Source organism: Antedon bifida, chromosome 1 (assembly GCF_963402885.1).
Source record: "Antedon bifida chromosome 1, ecAntBifi1.1, whole genome shotgun sequence".
Lineage (NCBI taxonomy): Eukaryota > Metazoa > Echinodermata > Crinoidea > Comatulida > Antedonidae > Antedon > Antedon bifida.
The window spans coordinates 2,173,339-2,188,491 of NC_136226.1; the positions used below are offsets into that span (position 1 = coordinate 2,173,339).

The 15,153-nt window shown below is 35.3% G+C and overlaps 3 protein-coding genes across 3 annotated transcripts; 2 read left to right on the top strand and 1 right to left on the bottom strand.

Annotated features, from left to right (window-relative positions):
* Positions 1-102: 102 nt before the first annotated feature.
* On the bottom strand, positions 103-3,789 carry LOC144837098 (uncharacterized). Its single transcript, XM_078692102.1, has 4 exons — positions 3,544-3,789; positions 1,622-1,762; positions 1,093-1,187; positions 103-858 (listed from the first exon to the last, which is right to left on the bottom strand). The coding sequence occupies exons 1-4, from the start codon at positions 3,701-3,703 to the stop codon at positions 565-567; spliced, it is 690 nt and encodes a 229-aa protein (XP_078548228.1). The 5' UTR covers positions 3,704-3,789; the 3' UTR covers positions 103-564.
* A 2,630-nt stretch (positions 3,790-6,419) lies between these two features.
* LOC144838769 (GEM-interacting protein-like) lies at positions 6,420-9,058 on the top strand. The gene is made up of 8 exons (XM_078694282.1): positions 6,420-6,611; positions 6,993-7,174; positions 7,368-7,454; positions 7,562-7,646; positions 7,803-7,848; positions 7,957-8,000; positions 8,319-8,429; positions 8,943-9,058. Exons 1-8 carry the CDS (start codon positions 6,420-6,422, stop codon positions 9,021-9,023), a joined length of 828 nt encoding a protein of 275 aa, XP_078550408.1. The 3' UTR covers positions 9,024-9,058.
* A 2,118-nt stretch (positions 9,059-11,176) lies between these two features.
* LOC144837107 (uncharacterized) lies at positions 11,177-14,817 on the top strand. The gene is made up of 6 exons (XM_078692114.1): positions 11,177-11,227; positions 11,854-11,978; positions 12,299-12,433; positions 12,897-13,008; positions 13,349-13,462; positions 13,774-14,817. Exons 1-6 carry the CDS (start codon positions 11,177-11,179, stop codon positions 13,870-13,872), a joined length of 636 nt encoding a protein of 211 aa, XP_078548240.1. The 3' UTR covers positions 13,873-14,817.
* Positions 14,818-15,153: the final 336 nt, after the last annotated feature.

Below are 15,153 nucleotides of genomic sequence, written 5' to 3' on the forward strand. Positions count from 1 at the left end.
TAAGTGTGTCAAATGACACTCGAAAACTTGCATGTGTATACTTCACAAAAATATTGAATACCCTTATATTTTATATATTTATTCATAGTTGATGATAAACATTGAAACATCTGAATATTTACGTTTCAATAAGTATGTGTATATTTTTCTAAAATTAACATTTTTAAGCTACAGATAGGCCTAATACTAAAATACAATTTTAACTTGAAAAGCTTTGAGTTTGAGACTATCATTTTTAAAAACGTAGGCACATATAAAAGATGTTATTACATTAATTTAACAGTTTTCCCCTGTAGGCAATCTTTGAGAGATATATGGGCAACTATAGTATTCGGTATATGATGAACTCGCCACAATCAGAGATCCTTCGTTTTAACGCTTAAATCCGTCAAAAAATGATTGTTTATAAAATGTTAATAACACATTTGTTTACAAAAGAAAAACACAATTCAACACGTAGGCAAGAATAATCACATTACTGTACTTCAACTAAGTATCGAAGAGCCTGGCAGACATCCAATCAAAATCATGCGCGCCAAAACGACACGCAACAACGTGACGAATTTATTTGCAGACGACATTACTCGGTTCAATCTTGTACAACGAAGTATTTGTTCTTTCCACGCCATCTCCGATAATTCCTTCTTTTAGATCACTGGTTATCTTCAACCCTTCATCAGTATCAATACCTGTAAATTCACACCTTACAACGTACATGAGGACGTCATAAGGGGCGTGTGTAAATCGCTTATAGAGGGCGGCATTCTGTAAGTTTCCAGTAGCTTTTAGCTTTGTTACTCCCGTTACATCCATCCATTCGGATTCAAACTTTGCCGATTCTTCATCGGTTTTTGGTCCCTAAAAATTGAGAGAATTCGTTATTATGCAATATCTTTATGTTTTTATCTTGTCTAAGTTACATCATGCATGACAGATACCCTGAGGCCCCTACAGTACATTAACAACTAATAAAAGACCCGCATTCAACAAAAGTAGGTAATTTCATTTTACTCCGGCAAAAGAATGTTGTACCAAAACGTCGAAACATTCTAAACTGCACTTTCTGTTATAATAATGTAAAAAGTCACTTACTTTGAAACTCGACAATAAAAACAAAGAATCAGGTTGTTTTGCGAAGGCAGGTGCGATGGGGGACCCGTCCATTGTTGCAATCTCTGTATAACCACCTAGGAAAAGAGGTAAATTGGAAAAAGGAAAATGTATCGTATATTCATATGTGTTGAAAGGATATGTTTCCAGTAAATGATTCTCACTTCCCAACACAAGGACTTAAGCGCAAAGTAAGTTGACCAATCACAGGCGATATAACTGTCGGTTGTCATTGGTCAAGTCAACCAGTTGCTTGGCGTTGCGTCCACGTCTTCGCGTTACGTATATTGTGAGAACCTATAGTCTATAGGTTCTAGACGGAGTTTTGACTTAATATTAGTACAAAGATAAATATGTTGGCGTTTCATACGTATACAACTTGACCTCGTATTTTGAGACAAACATCGAAAAGCCGAATAACATAAAAAAGACAATAACTACAAACTTGGGTCGCAAGTCTAGTGAACCTAGCTGAATGAATGACCGCGATTAAATCGAGAGAAACACTTACCTGGATAATTTACCTGTAAGCCTGGAGGCCCATGACCTTCAACCAGAGCTTTGATCAATTCGGGAGAAGGTTCACCGAAGTCCTTTGTAATCCGTTCTTGTGTTCCCTCAAAGAAAGAATAATTGACGTACGGGAAACGACCTAACATAGTATTAAAAATAAATATATTACTTGTGATTTGTTCCAATCATCACGGCGCATCTCCCACCCATACCACAACCCCTTTTCCTCCAGTATAAAAAACACTGATTGCTTTCATGCATTGCATACACACGTGTACCATCGCAAAATAATTAAACGGCTACAGTAACTTAAGTAAGAATGTGCATACAATTGACGGTACGGTACGGTACCTGTTGTGTGGATTATATACAGCCGGTATAATTAGTAAAATGTTCCATAATTTTACCGCGACAAACCGTGGTGAATTCGGAGCTCGCGAACTTTTTCAAGCTTCGCGCGATTCGCTTCGATTTGACGCTTGTCGCGCGTGTACGTAAAAGTTCAGTGTGAACCGCCCTTAAAAAGTGAAAAGTACAGCGTTTATGTTAGTTCATGCATGAGAGAAGGAAATCTAGGTCATCTGTGTTGGACATTGTAATCTGTTTATACAGGTTTTCATATGGATATAATGTATACAAATTGTGATAACATCTTTTCAGTTTCGATTTAAACGTACCAAGTCAATGTACTTTTCTAAGCATCCTTCGAGTATTCGAAGCTGACTGTTTGTGTGAATTATAGACGTAGAGTAGATTTGTCATTTTAGAAATAGGCTTACGTGCATTTAAATTTTGAAACGAAAAAGTCCACTAACACCAAGAAACGCTCGCAGTTAACATATTCAAATACCATTGGATTTAACTCCTCACTATCCAATCTGCCGTCAATCATAAACGTATTAGAATATCATGATTTAATTATCTTATTAACACTTTTATCAATGTGAATCTTGCACCCTTTTCCTTCCTGTTATATTCTTCTCCAGGTGAGTATACTGACATTTTTATGAGATAAGATTTCTCCGGAAACTTTAAAGGGTTACCTAAAGTTTTCATAATATAATAAATGTGGTACCGTAGATAATATCAACCTTGGTTCCCATTGGTTGAAACGCAAAGGCGTACGCGCAACGCGAGTAATTTGACCAATCACAACAGATCTCAGATCGTGGTGATTGATCAAATTAATAGTGTGCGTTTGTACGTATGTCCTCGACACACGACGTTGCGTCCTTATGAAAACCAAGGTTTGGTTATTTTTATGATTTTCAAATTCATGTGGGGGAAAAACATCTATTTAAATGAGGCTGGAAAAATAAACAGGAATAACGAAAATTATTAGAATTAGAATTACGTATTATAGCTAATGCAAGTTGTCATAATAGCACATCTGTACTCCTCGAATCAATACTTAATTACAACGTGAAATAAATTATAATTCTTCAATGACATAGATTAAGATATCCTGGCTAATGTTGAGTTTATATGTCCTATTGTAGGCCTATGTATGAATCACATTTACATCAAATTATATCGATCAGAATGTGTGATTCATTGTGTTAATTTTGTTTGTCCATCTACATGATTATGCTAATAATTTAAGCTAAGCCACAAATAATCGAATTTAATTTGAATTTGGATAAATTACCTCTATGAAAAATTAAGATTCACACATAAACTAACATCTCACACAATAATTTGCGACAAATAGGTTAGAAAATGAAAATGTCACTTGTTATCCATTTCTAAGCAGTTTGACAAAACATTAACTAGGCTTAGAAGGCTTCCGTTAAATCTTATAGGCCTAGGTACTGTACTCACACGATGACGACAACCCGTCGGCCTTGTTAGTGTTTATTTTGTGTTTTCCTTTATAATTATCTACAGAATCGACATAAGAAAATAATAATGTTTATTTACCTTGAGGATCTACATTTGTGTGCAGTTGAGCGCTAACGAAATGATCAAGCGTTTTAACAAATCCACCTAGATGCGACCAGCCTTTGAGGAACGATTCCATATTCGGTGGCGGTGTAATCTTCTCGTAAAAATTAAAAACTACGTTCACTTCTTTTGCCATTATGTCTCTTTGTATTTACTCAAACTCAAATGACAGTAGTAGACCTGATGCGACAACAACACAACATACAATAGTCCAAGAAGTGACTGTAGCCTACTTGTACAAATCTCAGCGGTGTCTACAAGAACGCATGCGCAATCGTCTTTCTTCAAAATGAAACATTGGTGGTCAACGAAGCAATTCATTTTGTGTGTTGGATAAACGCCAAACGGGGATTGTTTAAGCCCAAGAATGTAAATCAATTGTGCACATACTTAATTAGATTAAGTTTGCACTATGCAAGTCTGTCTGTAACCTATTGAGTTCTATACAGTATCCACAATATAATAATGTCATTATTTTTCCAATTTGGCATGAACTTAAGTTTCGTTTCTGTTAACTTAGTTTTATTCTTTTATTTATCAATAATCCTAAAATAAATCCGAGACAGCAATTTAAATTGTCTCAAAAGTAACAGAAGAGAAATATATCGTAGTAGCTCGTAGCAACAGCTCGCTCTTTAGTCTCTATTCACATAAGACCGTTTTTTAAAGAGTTTTTTTTTTGGAAGTTTGATCATGGTTGATACTTTGTATCAGTGATTCAGTAAAAGAATAAATGCTATGCCTCATGGCTGGCCGGCCGGGGAGGTGAAGGGGACCGGCCACCTAAGTAGGGGGAACGAAACCTCCAAATATACAGAACATTGAAGAAAGTGAATATTTCAAGGAAGCTTTAAAGGAACACTTAAAAACATATCACCTGAAATCAGAGACTAAATATCAAATATCCCGCATGCACACAAACACTGCTTGTTTTGGTCCTTAAGGATCGTTAAGCAGTACCGTACCCGAAAGAAGAAGATGAAGAAGGGGGTATAATAGACGTGACACAGAGAGAGAGAATCACAATCGACACCTACGTCACACAACCTACCGTTGAGTAACACGTGACATTACGTCACAATATTAAAACTTTTCAGCCAATAAGGAAGTTCACAAAATGTTTTACGCGCCGCGCCTGTGTTATATTTACGCGCATAATCGTAGCAACCTGCTTGGTTACTAAACAAACATACGTTCAGTTTTATTTCTGATGAGATTCAGTGAACATTAAATAAAATATTCTCAACAAATCTTTCAAAAAACTTTAAATAATGGCTTTATTTCGCCGAGCAAATAATTTTATTTCAGATTTAAACAGTAGCGCCACAGGTAGGTGGAGAAATTTTGACATGTTTGTTGCTTAAAATAACTTTATTTATGCATTTAAAAATGTCAACAAAATGTTTTGTTCGTGGTGGGCCCTAGCTAGCCTAGGCATAGCCAAGGTAGGCCTAGGCCTAGTTAGGGCCTGGCCCTAGCTAGGCCTAGTAGCTAGGCCTGCCTATAGCTTCTAGCTAGGCCTCCTATCTATCTATCTACCTACCTACCTATAGGCCTAGGCTCTAGGCTCTATGCCTAGGACCGTACTCTGTTACACATTGCGCAAAACCGCGTGCGATTCTTTTTTATTTGAATTGCATGTTAAATAAATAAATAAATATTAGGCTATATTTAATATAATGACTAGGCCTAGGCTAGCACGACGGTGAATTGTGCATTATTGCATTAGCCCCTCTCTAGGCCTATGTTTTGGATGTCAAATACTGTATTATTAGAGGAATTAAATATGCCATGCAGTCTGCCTAGCTACTGTCGTTTTTTATTTTATATTATACTGTTGTATAAAGCCTAGGCCTAATGGCACAAAATGATAATAATTATTATTAACATATATAACAAATAGTTTTTCTAATTAAGTTTTTTTTATTTTTTCTTAAATGCTGCTTCTCTCGACCTGCAGAGCCAAAAACTGAGGTACGTAAGACAAAACTTTGAGTAGTTTTTGATTGGTTGGTTGATTGATATGTGTGGTGGTGGTGGTTGGTTGATGACTGGTTGGTGGATGATTGGTTGGTTGATGGGTGGTTGGTTGATTGATGATTGGTTGGTTGGTGGGTGGTTGATGATTGGTTGGTTGATGATTGGTTGGTTGATGGGTGGTTGGTTGATGGGTGGTTGGTTGATGATTGGTTGGTTGGTTGGTGGGTGGTTGATGATTGGTTGGTGGATGATTGGTTGGTTGATGGGTGGTTGGTTGATTGATGATTGGTTGGTTGGTGGGTGGTTGATGATTGGTTGGTTGATGATTGGTTGGTTGATGGGTGGTTGGTTGATGGGTGGTTGGTTGATTGATGATTGGTTGGTTGGTGGGTGGTTGATGATTGGTTGGTTGATGATTGGTTGGTTGATGGGTGGTTGGTTGATGGGTGGTTGGTTGATGATTGGTTGGTTGATGGGTGGTTGGTTAATGGGTGGTTGATTGATGATTGATTGGTTGATGATTGGTTGGTTGGTTGATGATTGGTTGATTGATGATTGGTTGGTTGGTATGGTTGATGATTGATTGGTTGATGGTTGGTTGATGGGTACTTTTGGTTGGTTGATGGTTGATGGGTGGTTGGTTGATGGGTACTTTTGGTTGGTTGAATGATTGGTTGGTTGATGATTGGTTGGTTGATGGGTGGTTGATTGATGAATGATTGGTTGGTTTGTTGAGTTGGAATGATTGACGGGCATGGATGATTAACTAATTAATATGTTTACAATAATTGTTTGTACTAATCCTAACATCTGAGAACTAACATCATTTGTTTTGTTATTACTAATTGAAACAGGATCTCTCTGATTACTATATGATCATTCTAAAACTAATTGGTGAGATTGAACGTAACTACCTCGATACAGTTGGTATTTATCGTGTGAACGGACCATCCAAACGAGTCCGGAGGCTGTGCAAGGGACTTCTTAACAACTTTTCTGCCGTCAAAATGAGAAAGTATAAACCATCAGCTATTGCAAGCTCTGTTAAGCGAGTGTTAAGACAGGTGAATGCAAACTGAAATTGACACAGAAATATATGAAGTGAAATTAGTTCAGACAAATCTAATCTTTTAGAGCATTGAAACTAAATATGTAATTGACAAATTAGTTCATTCAATCTATAAGATTGTTGGACAGACCAGCTATTTGGGTTCAAACTTGTTCTTCTGTAAAATTCTAGATAATAGTGTTGAACTAACCAGTTATAAATGTTATACATTATACAACTAATTAATTTATCTAGCTAATAGTATATACTAACCTATCATCTAAAGTCACATTTTAAAGAGTTAGATGTGTTATCCATTTTTGTTCTTTTTGTGTTTTTTTTTTTCATGTCACTGAGTATAATTAAATAATGGAAAGTTGTGATTGTTGTTATTTAGGTACAGATTATACCAACTGGTGTGGAAGCTCAACTTCACAACATCATGAAGCTTCATTTGCATATTGATGGTCGTAACAACCCCCTCAATAATCAACTTTTGACAGCACTTAAAGATTCTATTCGTTGCATGCCATATGAAAATTTCAGTATCCTGAAAATTATCATTATGCATCTGAAAAAGTAAATAATAAATAAATTATGATTATATCTTATATTAATTCTATAAGCATGTTAACATTGTTCTAATCTCACAATTCATCATCATCATCATTATCATCATCATTATCATCAACAATTCAATATAATCATGCTATTGAATAAACATGACTTTTTAGACAATTGAAAAAATAATCATTCATTCTTTTTTTATTAGAATCACACTACATCAAAAAGGGCGTGCTAAGGCAATGACTGCTAAAAGCCTGGGCATTGTCTTTGGTCCAAGCTTTGCCGAAAAATGGTAAGTGATGGGTTAACCCAACTAAGCATAAATTAATAGTGTGCAGGCTTTCTAGTATGTACAGTAGACACTAAACATAAATAAATCATTTTTTGTTATTTATTTAGTGATGGTTTGACTGCTTTTGAAGCAAAGTCCTTGATACTCCGCTGGAACGGAGTAGTTGAAATGCTCATTCAAAATTCTGATTTCGTAAGCTAACTTTATTTTGTAAATATCAGCCTAAAACAGTGCATATTATAGGTGTCACTACTGCTGCTACTATACTACATTCTCAGATAGATGGACCTAGTATAAGGATCAATGAAAATAAAATTGTATTAAAGTATTTTATTGTTTCTTTTTTAGATTTTTGGTAAGATATACATGACAAGCAAATGCCAATTAAAAAGAGGTAAATGTTATATTTTCATAATAATAATAATATTCCAAAGAACAGATTGCATGTATTTAAAGGTCAAATTTGATTAAAATGTAACCCTAACCATGTTTACTGTTACAGAGGCAGCAGCATTTCCAAAACGTCAACGAATGCAATTGTTAAAGGTACGCATAATAGTGCTTTTATGTTTCAAGTGGTTTTATTAAACAGCACAGGAATTTTTTTTTCGAAAAATGGCCACAATATCGACTTTTAAAAATATGTATTGTATTGAGGTATTGTGATTCTACACGTCAATTATGATCCACTTATGTCGAAAAATAAAAGGGTCAACATTTTGCCATCAGCTAAATGATGCTGTGTCCAATTTGGAACCCAGACGATTACAATTTGATACACATTATTTTACCATGTTTTTTTACATCCCTAAAAAAAACTATGAACAATGGCTTTTATATCGTTTCTTATTTTCTATATCTCAGGATTCTGGAAAAGCTAAACGCCAAGCAAGTCTTTACAAGAATTGCTTACTGAATCAAGCTCTGATAACAGAACAACAGAAAATGGAGGAGGAGGAAGCTAACAGAAAACAGGTAAGGTAATTGTCGTGAAGTGACAAACAATTGCACCCAAACAGGTGGTTAATACTGTCTACACTATCAAACTAGTTTGACAAAAATCCAAATATGGTAGTTATATGACATCATCGTGTCTATATATGGGCACATCACATTTTGTTGTCACATAAAGTTTGATAGTGTAGACAGAGCTTTAGATGGTACTGAGTCTGTCTAATTAAAATCTTCTGTGCTTTTTACTCTAATAGCATCACAAATCATGGTCATATTTTTATAGTAATTATATTAATACTATTATTTATAATGGATTATTCTCATTCAATGTTAGCTTCTCTTCCAATCTAAGTTTCTCTATGGTATTTTTCCACATCGCTACGGAGCGCCGTTCGAGACATTGCTAAAAAAATAGCAATGTCCCGAACAGCGCCCCGTACATAGCTACTAATCTTCATCTATCACCTACCTTCAAATCATCACATTATTTATATTCCCAGAGACTATTAAATTATAATTTTTTTTTATTTTTAGAAGCATGGTTGTTTATGCTCAATCAGACAAAGGTTCAACCGCCGCCGCTCCAGAACTTTCCTTGATAATGTACATTCTTAAACCTCGCCTTCTTATTATGTGGAAAGCATACAATTATGCAGGTAAAGAAACAACATATAAAACAATCTTTCAACCTGATAAAATAACACTTTTTTTGTGGTTGCTGAAGGTGTACCCTACCATCCAATTTTAAAAGATTTCTTTTTTTTTCTCCAGAAAATTTTCAATTTTGTAGCCCCCTCCTGTGCAGAAGTTATTTACGTTGGAAAACCAGTCAAAATTAATGAATGGCATCAGAGAGACATCAGGAATTATTGTGATATATGCAGTTGAAGAATACTTCAAGACAAAACAAAATTTTAAAAAAAGATACAAAAAGCAAAAAAGAAAAAAAAACACGCCATGGCTACAATTGCTGACTCAGCACTTCAAAGTCGACATGTGACTGCCAAATAAATTGAAAATAACATTAGGTCTTAATCATGTGGAGCAAAGCACAGTAAAGAAGAATTTATTGAGAGGACATTAATGCTCACTTTGAAAACGAAATAAACCTTTAAAAAGAAAAAAAAAATGGATTTAAAGAACAATTGACTTCAACTATCAAAGTGCTTATCTACAAACTGTGCAATATTTGTTGAATACTGAATTATGTCAAACTGATCAAAAGGATGTCTGAGTGAATCACTGTAAACAAGAATTATTGAGAGGACATTAATGCTCACTTGCAAAACGAAATAAACCTTTAAAAAGAAAAAAAAAATGGATTTAAAGAACAATTGACTTCAACTATCAAAGTGCTTATCTACAAACTGTGCAATATTTGTTGAATACTGAATTATGTCAAACTGATCAAAAGGATGTCTGAGTGAATCACTGTAAACAAGAATTATTGAGAGGACATTAATGCTCACTTGCAAAACGAAATAAACCTTTAAAAAGACAAAAAAATGGATTTAAAGAACAATTGACTTCAACTATCAAAGTGCTTATCTACAAACTGTGCAATATTTGTTGAATACTTAATTATGTCAAACTGATCAAAAGGATGTCTGAGTGAATGACTGTAAACAAGAATTATTGAGAGGACATTAATGCTCACTTGCAAAACAAAATAAACTTTTAAAAAGAAAAAAAAATGGATTTAAAGAACAATTGACTTCAACTATCAAAGTATTGCTGTGCCCTAAATATATGTATTTATCTACTAACTGTGCAATATTTGTTGAATACTGAATTATGTCAGACTGATCAAAAGGATATCTGAGTGAATCAAAGTAAAGAAGTATTATTGAGAGGACATTAATACTCACTTGGAAAATGAAATAAACTTTCAAAAAGAAAAAAAATTGGATTTAAAGAACAATTGACTTCAACTATCAATGTGCTTAGGCCTATCTATAAACTGTGCAATTCTGTTAAGAATTATTGAATTGAGAGGACATTAATACTCACTTGGAAATCAAAATCTACGCATAAAAGGACAAAAAAAATGGTTGAAAAAATATTTAATTCATCAAAGTACTGCTGTGTCTGAAATATGTGTTTTTTATCTACTAACTGTGCAATATTTTTTTTACTACTGAATTATGTCAGACTGATCAAAAAGGATATCTGAGTGAATCAAAGTAAAGAAGAATTATTGAATTGAGAGGACAATTATTACTCAGTTGGAAAACGAAATAAACTTTTAAAAAGAGAAGAAAATGGATAGAACAATTCAATTGACTTTAACTATCAGCTTAAATATATCTATCTACTAACTGTGAAATATTTTTTTGCAATATTATGTATTGTCAGACTGATCAAAGATATCTGAGTAGATCAAAGTAAAGAAGAATTATTGATGTGAACATTATACTTGGAAAACAAAAAAATAAACTTTCAAAAAGGAAAACAAAAATGGATTTGAAGAACATATCAAAGTGTTGCTGTGCCTACTCCTGTAGGCCTACAGCTACTCAATAACTGAAAAAATGTGATTTGAAATCATGTTTTTATGAATTATATTTTTATACTGATGTTATAAATAAATAGAATCATTGCTCCACGAAGCATTTGTATATATTAATAATGTATGTATGTAATAAATATATTTTTATATAATATAATAATTATATTTCTGTTGAGTAAAATTTGGTAAAAGTGTTGGGTTTTTGTGATCCGCATTATTTTAGGTATAGCGCCACCATTCAATCATCAATCAATTAAAGATGGCAGCGTCCATGGACCTAGCAACGGCTGCTGCAACAGGCAATAAAAATGTACAGAATGCTGTTTTAACTTTAACTCTTTTTTTAGTGTAGGCATATCTAGACTTATAAAGGACTTTTACTAAGATCCAGACGAATAATACGTAGTAAAAGTAAATAGCCTAGGCCTACTACAAAGGCCTAGCTAGCCTATAGGCCTGGCCCTAGCTAGGGCCTAGCTAGCTAGGTAGGCCTAGCTAGGGCCAGGCTAGATAGAGTAGCCTATATAATATGCTTGCTAGAGAGCCTACTTAGTAATAGTACTAGCTAGTTAAGTTAGTGGTTGGGAAGAAAGTTGTGTGGGCCACATGCCTAGGTTTGGTAAGGGAATAGTCTGCAGAGCAAGTTGATGCTGTTATTTCCTATACTAAGGCCTAGGCTTTTAAAATACTATATTTAATATTACTAGGGCCTAGGCCTATTAGGTTTTTTTTGTGTAGGCCTAGGCCCTAGGCCTACCTAGCCTAGGCCCTATTAGTATCTTTATTTTAAAAAAAAGATTCATGGTTTTAGGTGAGACTTTGTACAAACTTCTTTTATTAAATACTTAACCACAAAGAGAAAAAAATAAAAAAATAAATTATGTTATTCTAATTTATATTAAGCTAACAATTAACATTCATAATTCATTTTTTCAGCTAGTTCAAAGTCTAATACAAAGAGGAGCAAACATCAATGGTCGTTCTAAAGATGGTTTTTCACCTTTATGCAATGCTGCCTTTTGGGGCTACAGTGATATCGTTGAATTTCTATTGGAACAAGGGTAATGCAGAAAAGCATATTTAAGATGATACTCCCCTATCAAGCCCCCAGGCAGGATGCTTACATTTGATGGGGTTTTTTCTGCCAATGACACTTTCCCTTCCACCAAAAAAAAAAGCTGTTTGTGTCTATAAAGCTCGGTATACAAAAATGAAAATGCAATTGAATATAGGCTAAACTGGCAACATTAGATGCAAATAAATTATTCTGTATACATTATTAGAAAAGATTTTTACTAGACTGTACAATTATAGTGTTGCAATTTGCATGGTTTGAAAAGGTCACAACTGTAAATTCAATATCTGTTATTTTTGTATACAGGGCAGATGTGAACCAATGCAATGGAGGTACAAGATGGACAGCCTGCCACTGTGCTGCCTTTCAAGACCACGGACGAGTCATTATGAAATTAATGAATTTTAAACCAAATCTTGCTTTGAAGGATAGCAAGGGAAGGTAGGATTACCGTATATCCTCTGGTATAATCCCACCCCCTACTTTATGTCTGACTTCATAAACAGGCATATCTCCAGTTATAGTCCCAGTATTGTTTTTTGGTCTGGATATAGTCCCACCCTCCCATAGTCGGCCAAACTTCGTGTTCTAGGAGGTTGGGATTATACCAAAGGATATACAGTAATACATGTAGTTAAACTATTTGACTGCCCAAGTTAAGCCACTGACAGGTTAGGCCACTGGTCAACAAACATACTGTATACCCACTAATCACACTAGGCAATGGTAAGTAAAGACAATCTGGTGGTTGGAAGGTTACTGGTCACCCATCAGCCACCATTCCAGATTGGCTGTAGTACTGGTTTTACATTGACAGAAACTTTCATGAACACTGAGACAAATTATCTATTTTGAACACCAAAATAACTTTGTAAAATGATTTCTTCTTTTTTTTAAAACTCAGAACAGCTGCGGACTTTGCCTCAGCTCTGGACACAATATGGCCGTTCTTTGAAGCCGAGGGTTGCAGCCGGACACGAAAGCAACAGCTCATTGAAATGGACATCATTAAAAAGGTTGACAATATAAAAGTTGTGGCTTGGTGGTTATGATGCTTGGCTACCACTCTAAGGGTCCTGGGTTCAAGTCCCGTCACATGTCAGGATTTTTTCTAAGGACCAAATTATTCCACTCCCAAAGACTTGTAATAAGACTTTGTTTATGTAGAGCATCTTGTGTATATGTTTGTCTTGTGAACCTCTGAGGGTCCCTAATGATCAGCAATAGCTGGATGGATCACCCTCATTAAATATGGTTAAAAAAAAAACAAAAAAAAACACACAATTATAGAATGGTACAAAAAGGATATTTCCGAATTTTTTTATTTTTAAAATTTTGATCTTTATGTTTATTTAGGTTAAAGATAATGACCCAACTATTTCCAAGTCCGATTACGCACATTTTTCACGACCTGGTTCCGCATATGTCATGAAAGGACAATCAAGACGTGACCGTGGCGACATGAATACGGTAAGTTAATATTTATTTTTCTTCACTGTTTTTGTTACTGTTTATTAGTTTCAAATTAACTTATGATATTACTTATATTACCTCTGCCAAGGAATAGGTTATGTTTTCCCTCCCCACCCACCCCCACTATGTACATGATATCTTAAAAAGTTATGTTTTCTGTGGTCCATGGAAAAATCCATTACTTTAGTACTGTACTTAACTCTCTATAAGAAACAAAAATTTCTTAATTTTCTGCTCAAATTCAATCAAGAAATTAATTCATCGTACAGACTTCAAATCCAAAGATTGTCTTGTTTTGTTTTCCACAGCAGTATGCATCCAATACTGGAGATGTTCTTGGATCTCTCACAGAAGATCCTTCAACGTATCATAAAAGTAATCCATCATTCAACATCTGGAGAAGCTGACAACCGATTCTCAAAGTATTTTAGAATTAAGCTTCTTGGCAGGCCGTAGTTGCTAAAATTCAGAAGTCTGATTGGTGCTTTTGGAAGTTGACAAAACCAATTGGTTGTGGTGACAAAGCTACAAGCCCAGAGTGATGCTACTGGGTGCTCTTGGGAGTTGGCAAAGCTGCTGGGTTATAGTAAAAAGCTACAGGCCCCCAGGGGTGACAAATCTACAAGCCCAGAGTGATGCTACTGGGTGCTCTTGGGAGTTGGCAAAGCTGCTGGGTTATAGTAAAAAGCTACAGGCCCCCAGGGGTGACAAAGCTACAGGCCTAGAGGTGACAAGGCTACAGGCCCAGAGGTGACAAGGCTACAGGCCCAGGGATTGACAAAGCTACAGGCCCAGGGATTGACAAAGCTACAGGCCCAGAGGTGACAAGGCTACAGGCCCAGGGATTGACAAGGCTACAGGCCTAGAGGTGACAAGGCTACAGGCCCAGGGATTGACAAAGCTACAGGCCCAGGGATTGACAAAGCTACAGGCCCAGAGGTGACAAGGCTACAGGCCCAGGGATTGACAAGGCTACAGGCCCAGGGATTGACAAAGCTACAGGCCCAGGGATTGACAAAGCTACAGGCCCAGAGGTGACAAGGCTACAGGCCCAGGGATTGACAAGGCTACAGGCCCAGGGGTTGCCAAAGCTAGGCCCAGGGGTGACAAAGCTACAGGCCTAGAGGTGACAAAGCAACTGGGTGACAGATAAAATAAGGTTTTTAACTATGACAATGCAAATAAATGAATTCCAATAATTTAAATAAACCTGTTGTAATAATAAAGTGTATAATATAAACTAGAGGGCACTGTTTATACATAGTGGATGATTGTGGGTAAACATTTCGATATTCAGCAAGAACTTTATAGATATCTTGTACACGAACAAACAAACTTCCCTCAAAATGGATTGGAACTTAATGAAACGCCCCAAATACACTTTTGGCGCATTTAAAAGTTTTGAGTGAGGCTGGTTTTTAAAACTGTTTGATATGCAAAAGACGTAAAAAAACAAGACAAACACATAAAATAGTATTTTGTATTTATTTACAGCATCGCTTTACATTTGCTTTGCTTCTTTAAAAAAAAATCATTTTTTTTTCAACTTTGTCCTCTTTAGTTGGCAAATATAAAAAGAACAGTTTAATTTATTAAAGTAAAGTTTGGGCAATACAAAAATGTCAATTGTGGAAGATTCGGTTTAACCACCAAAGAAGTTACTGTACTCAACATAGTCACGGCGTCTT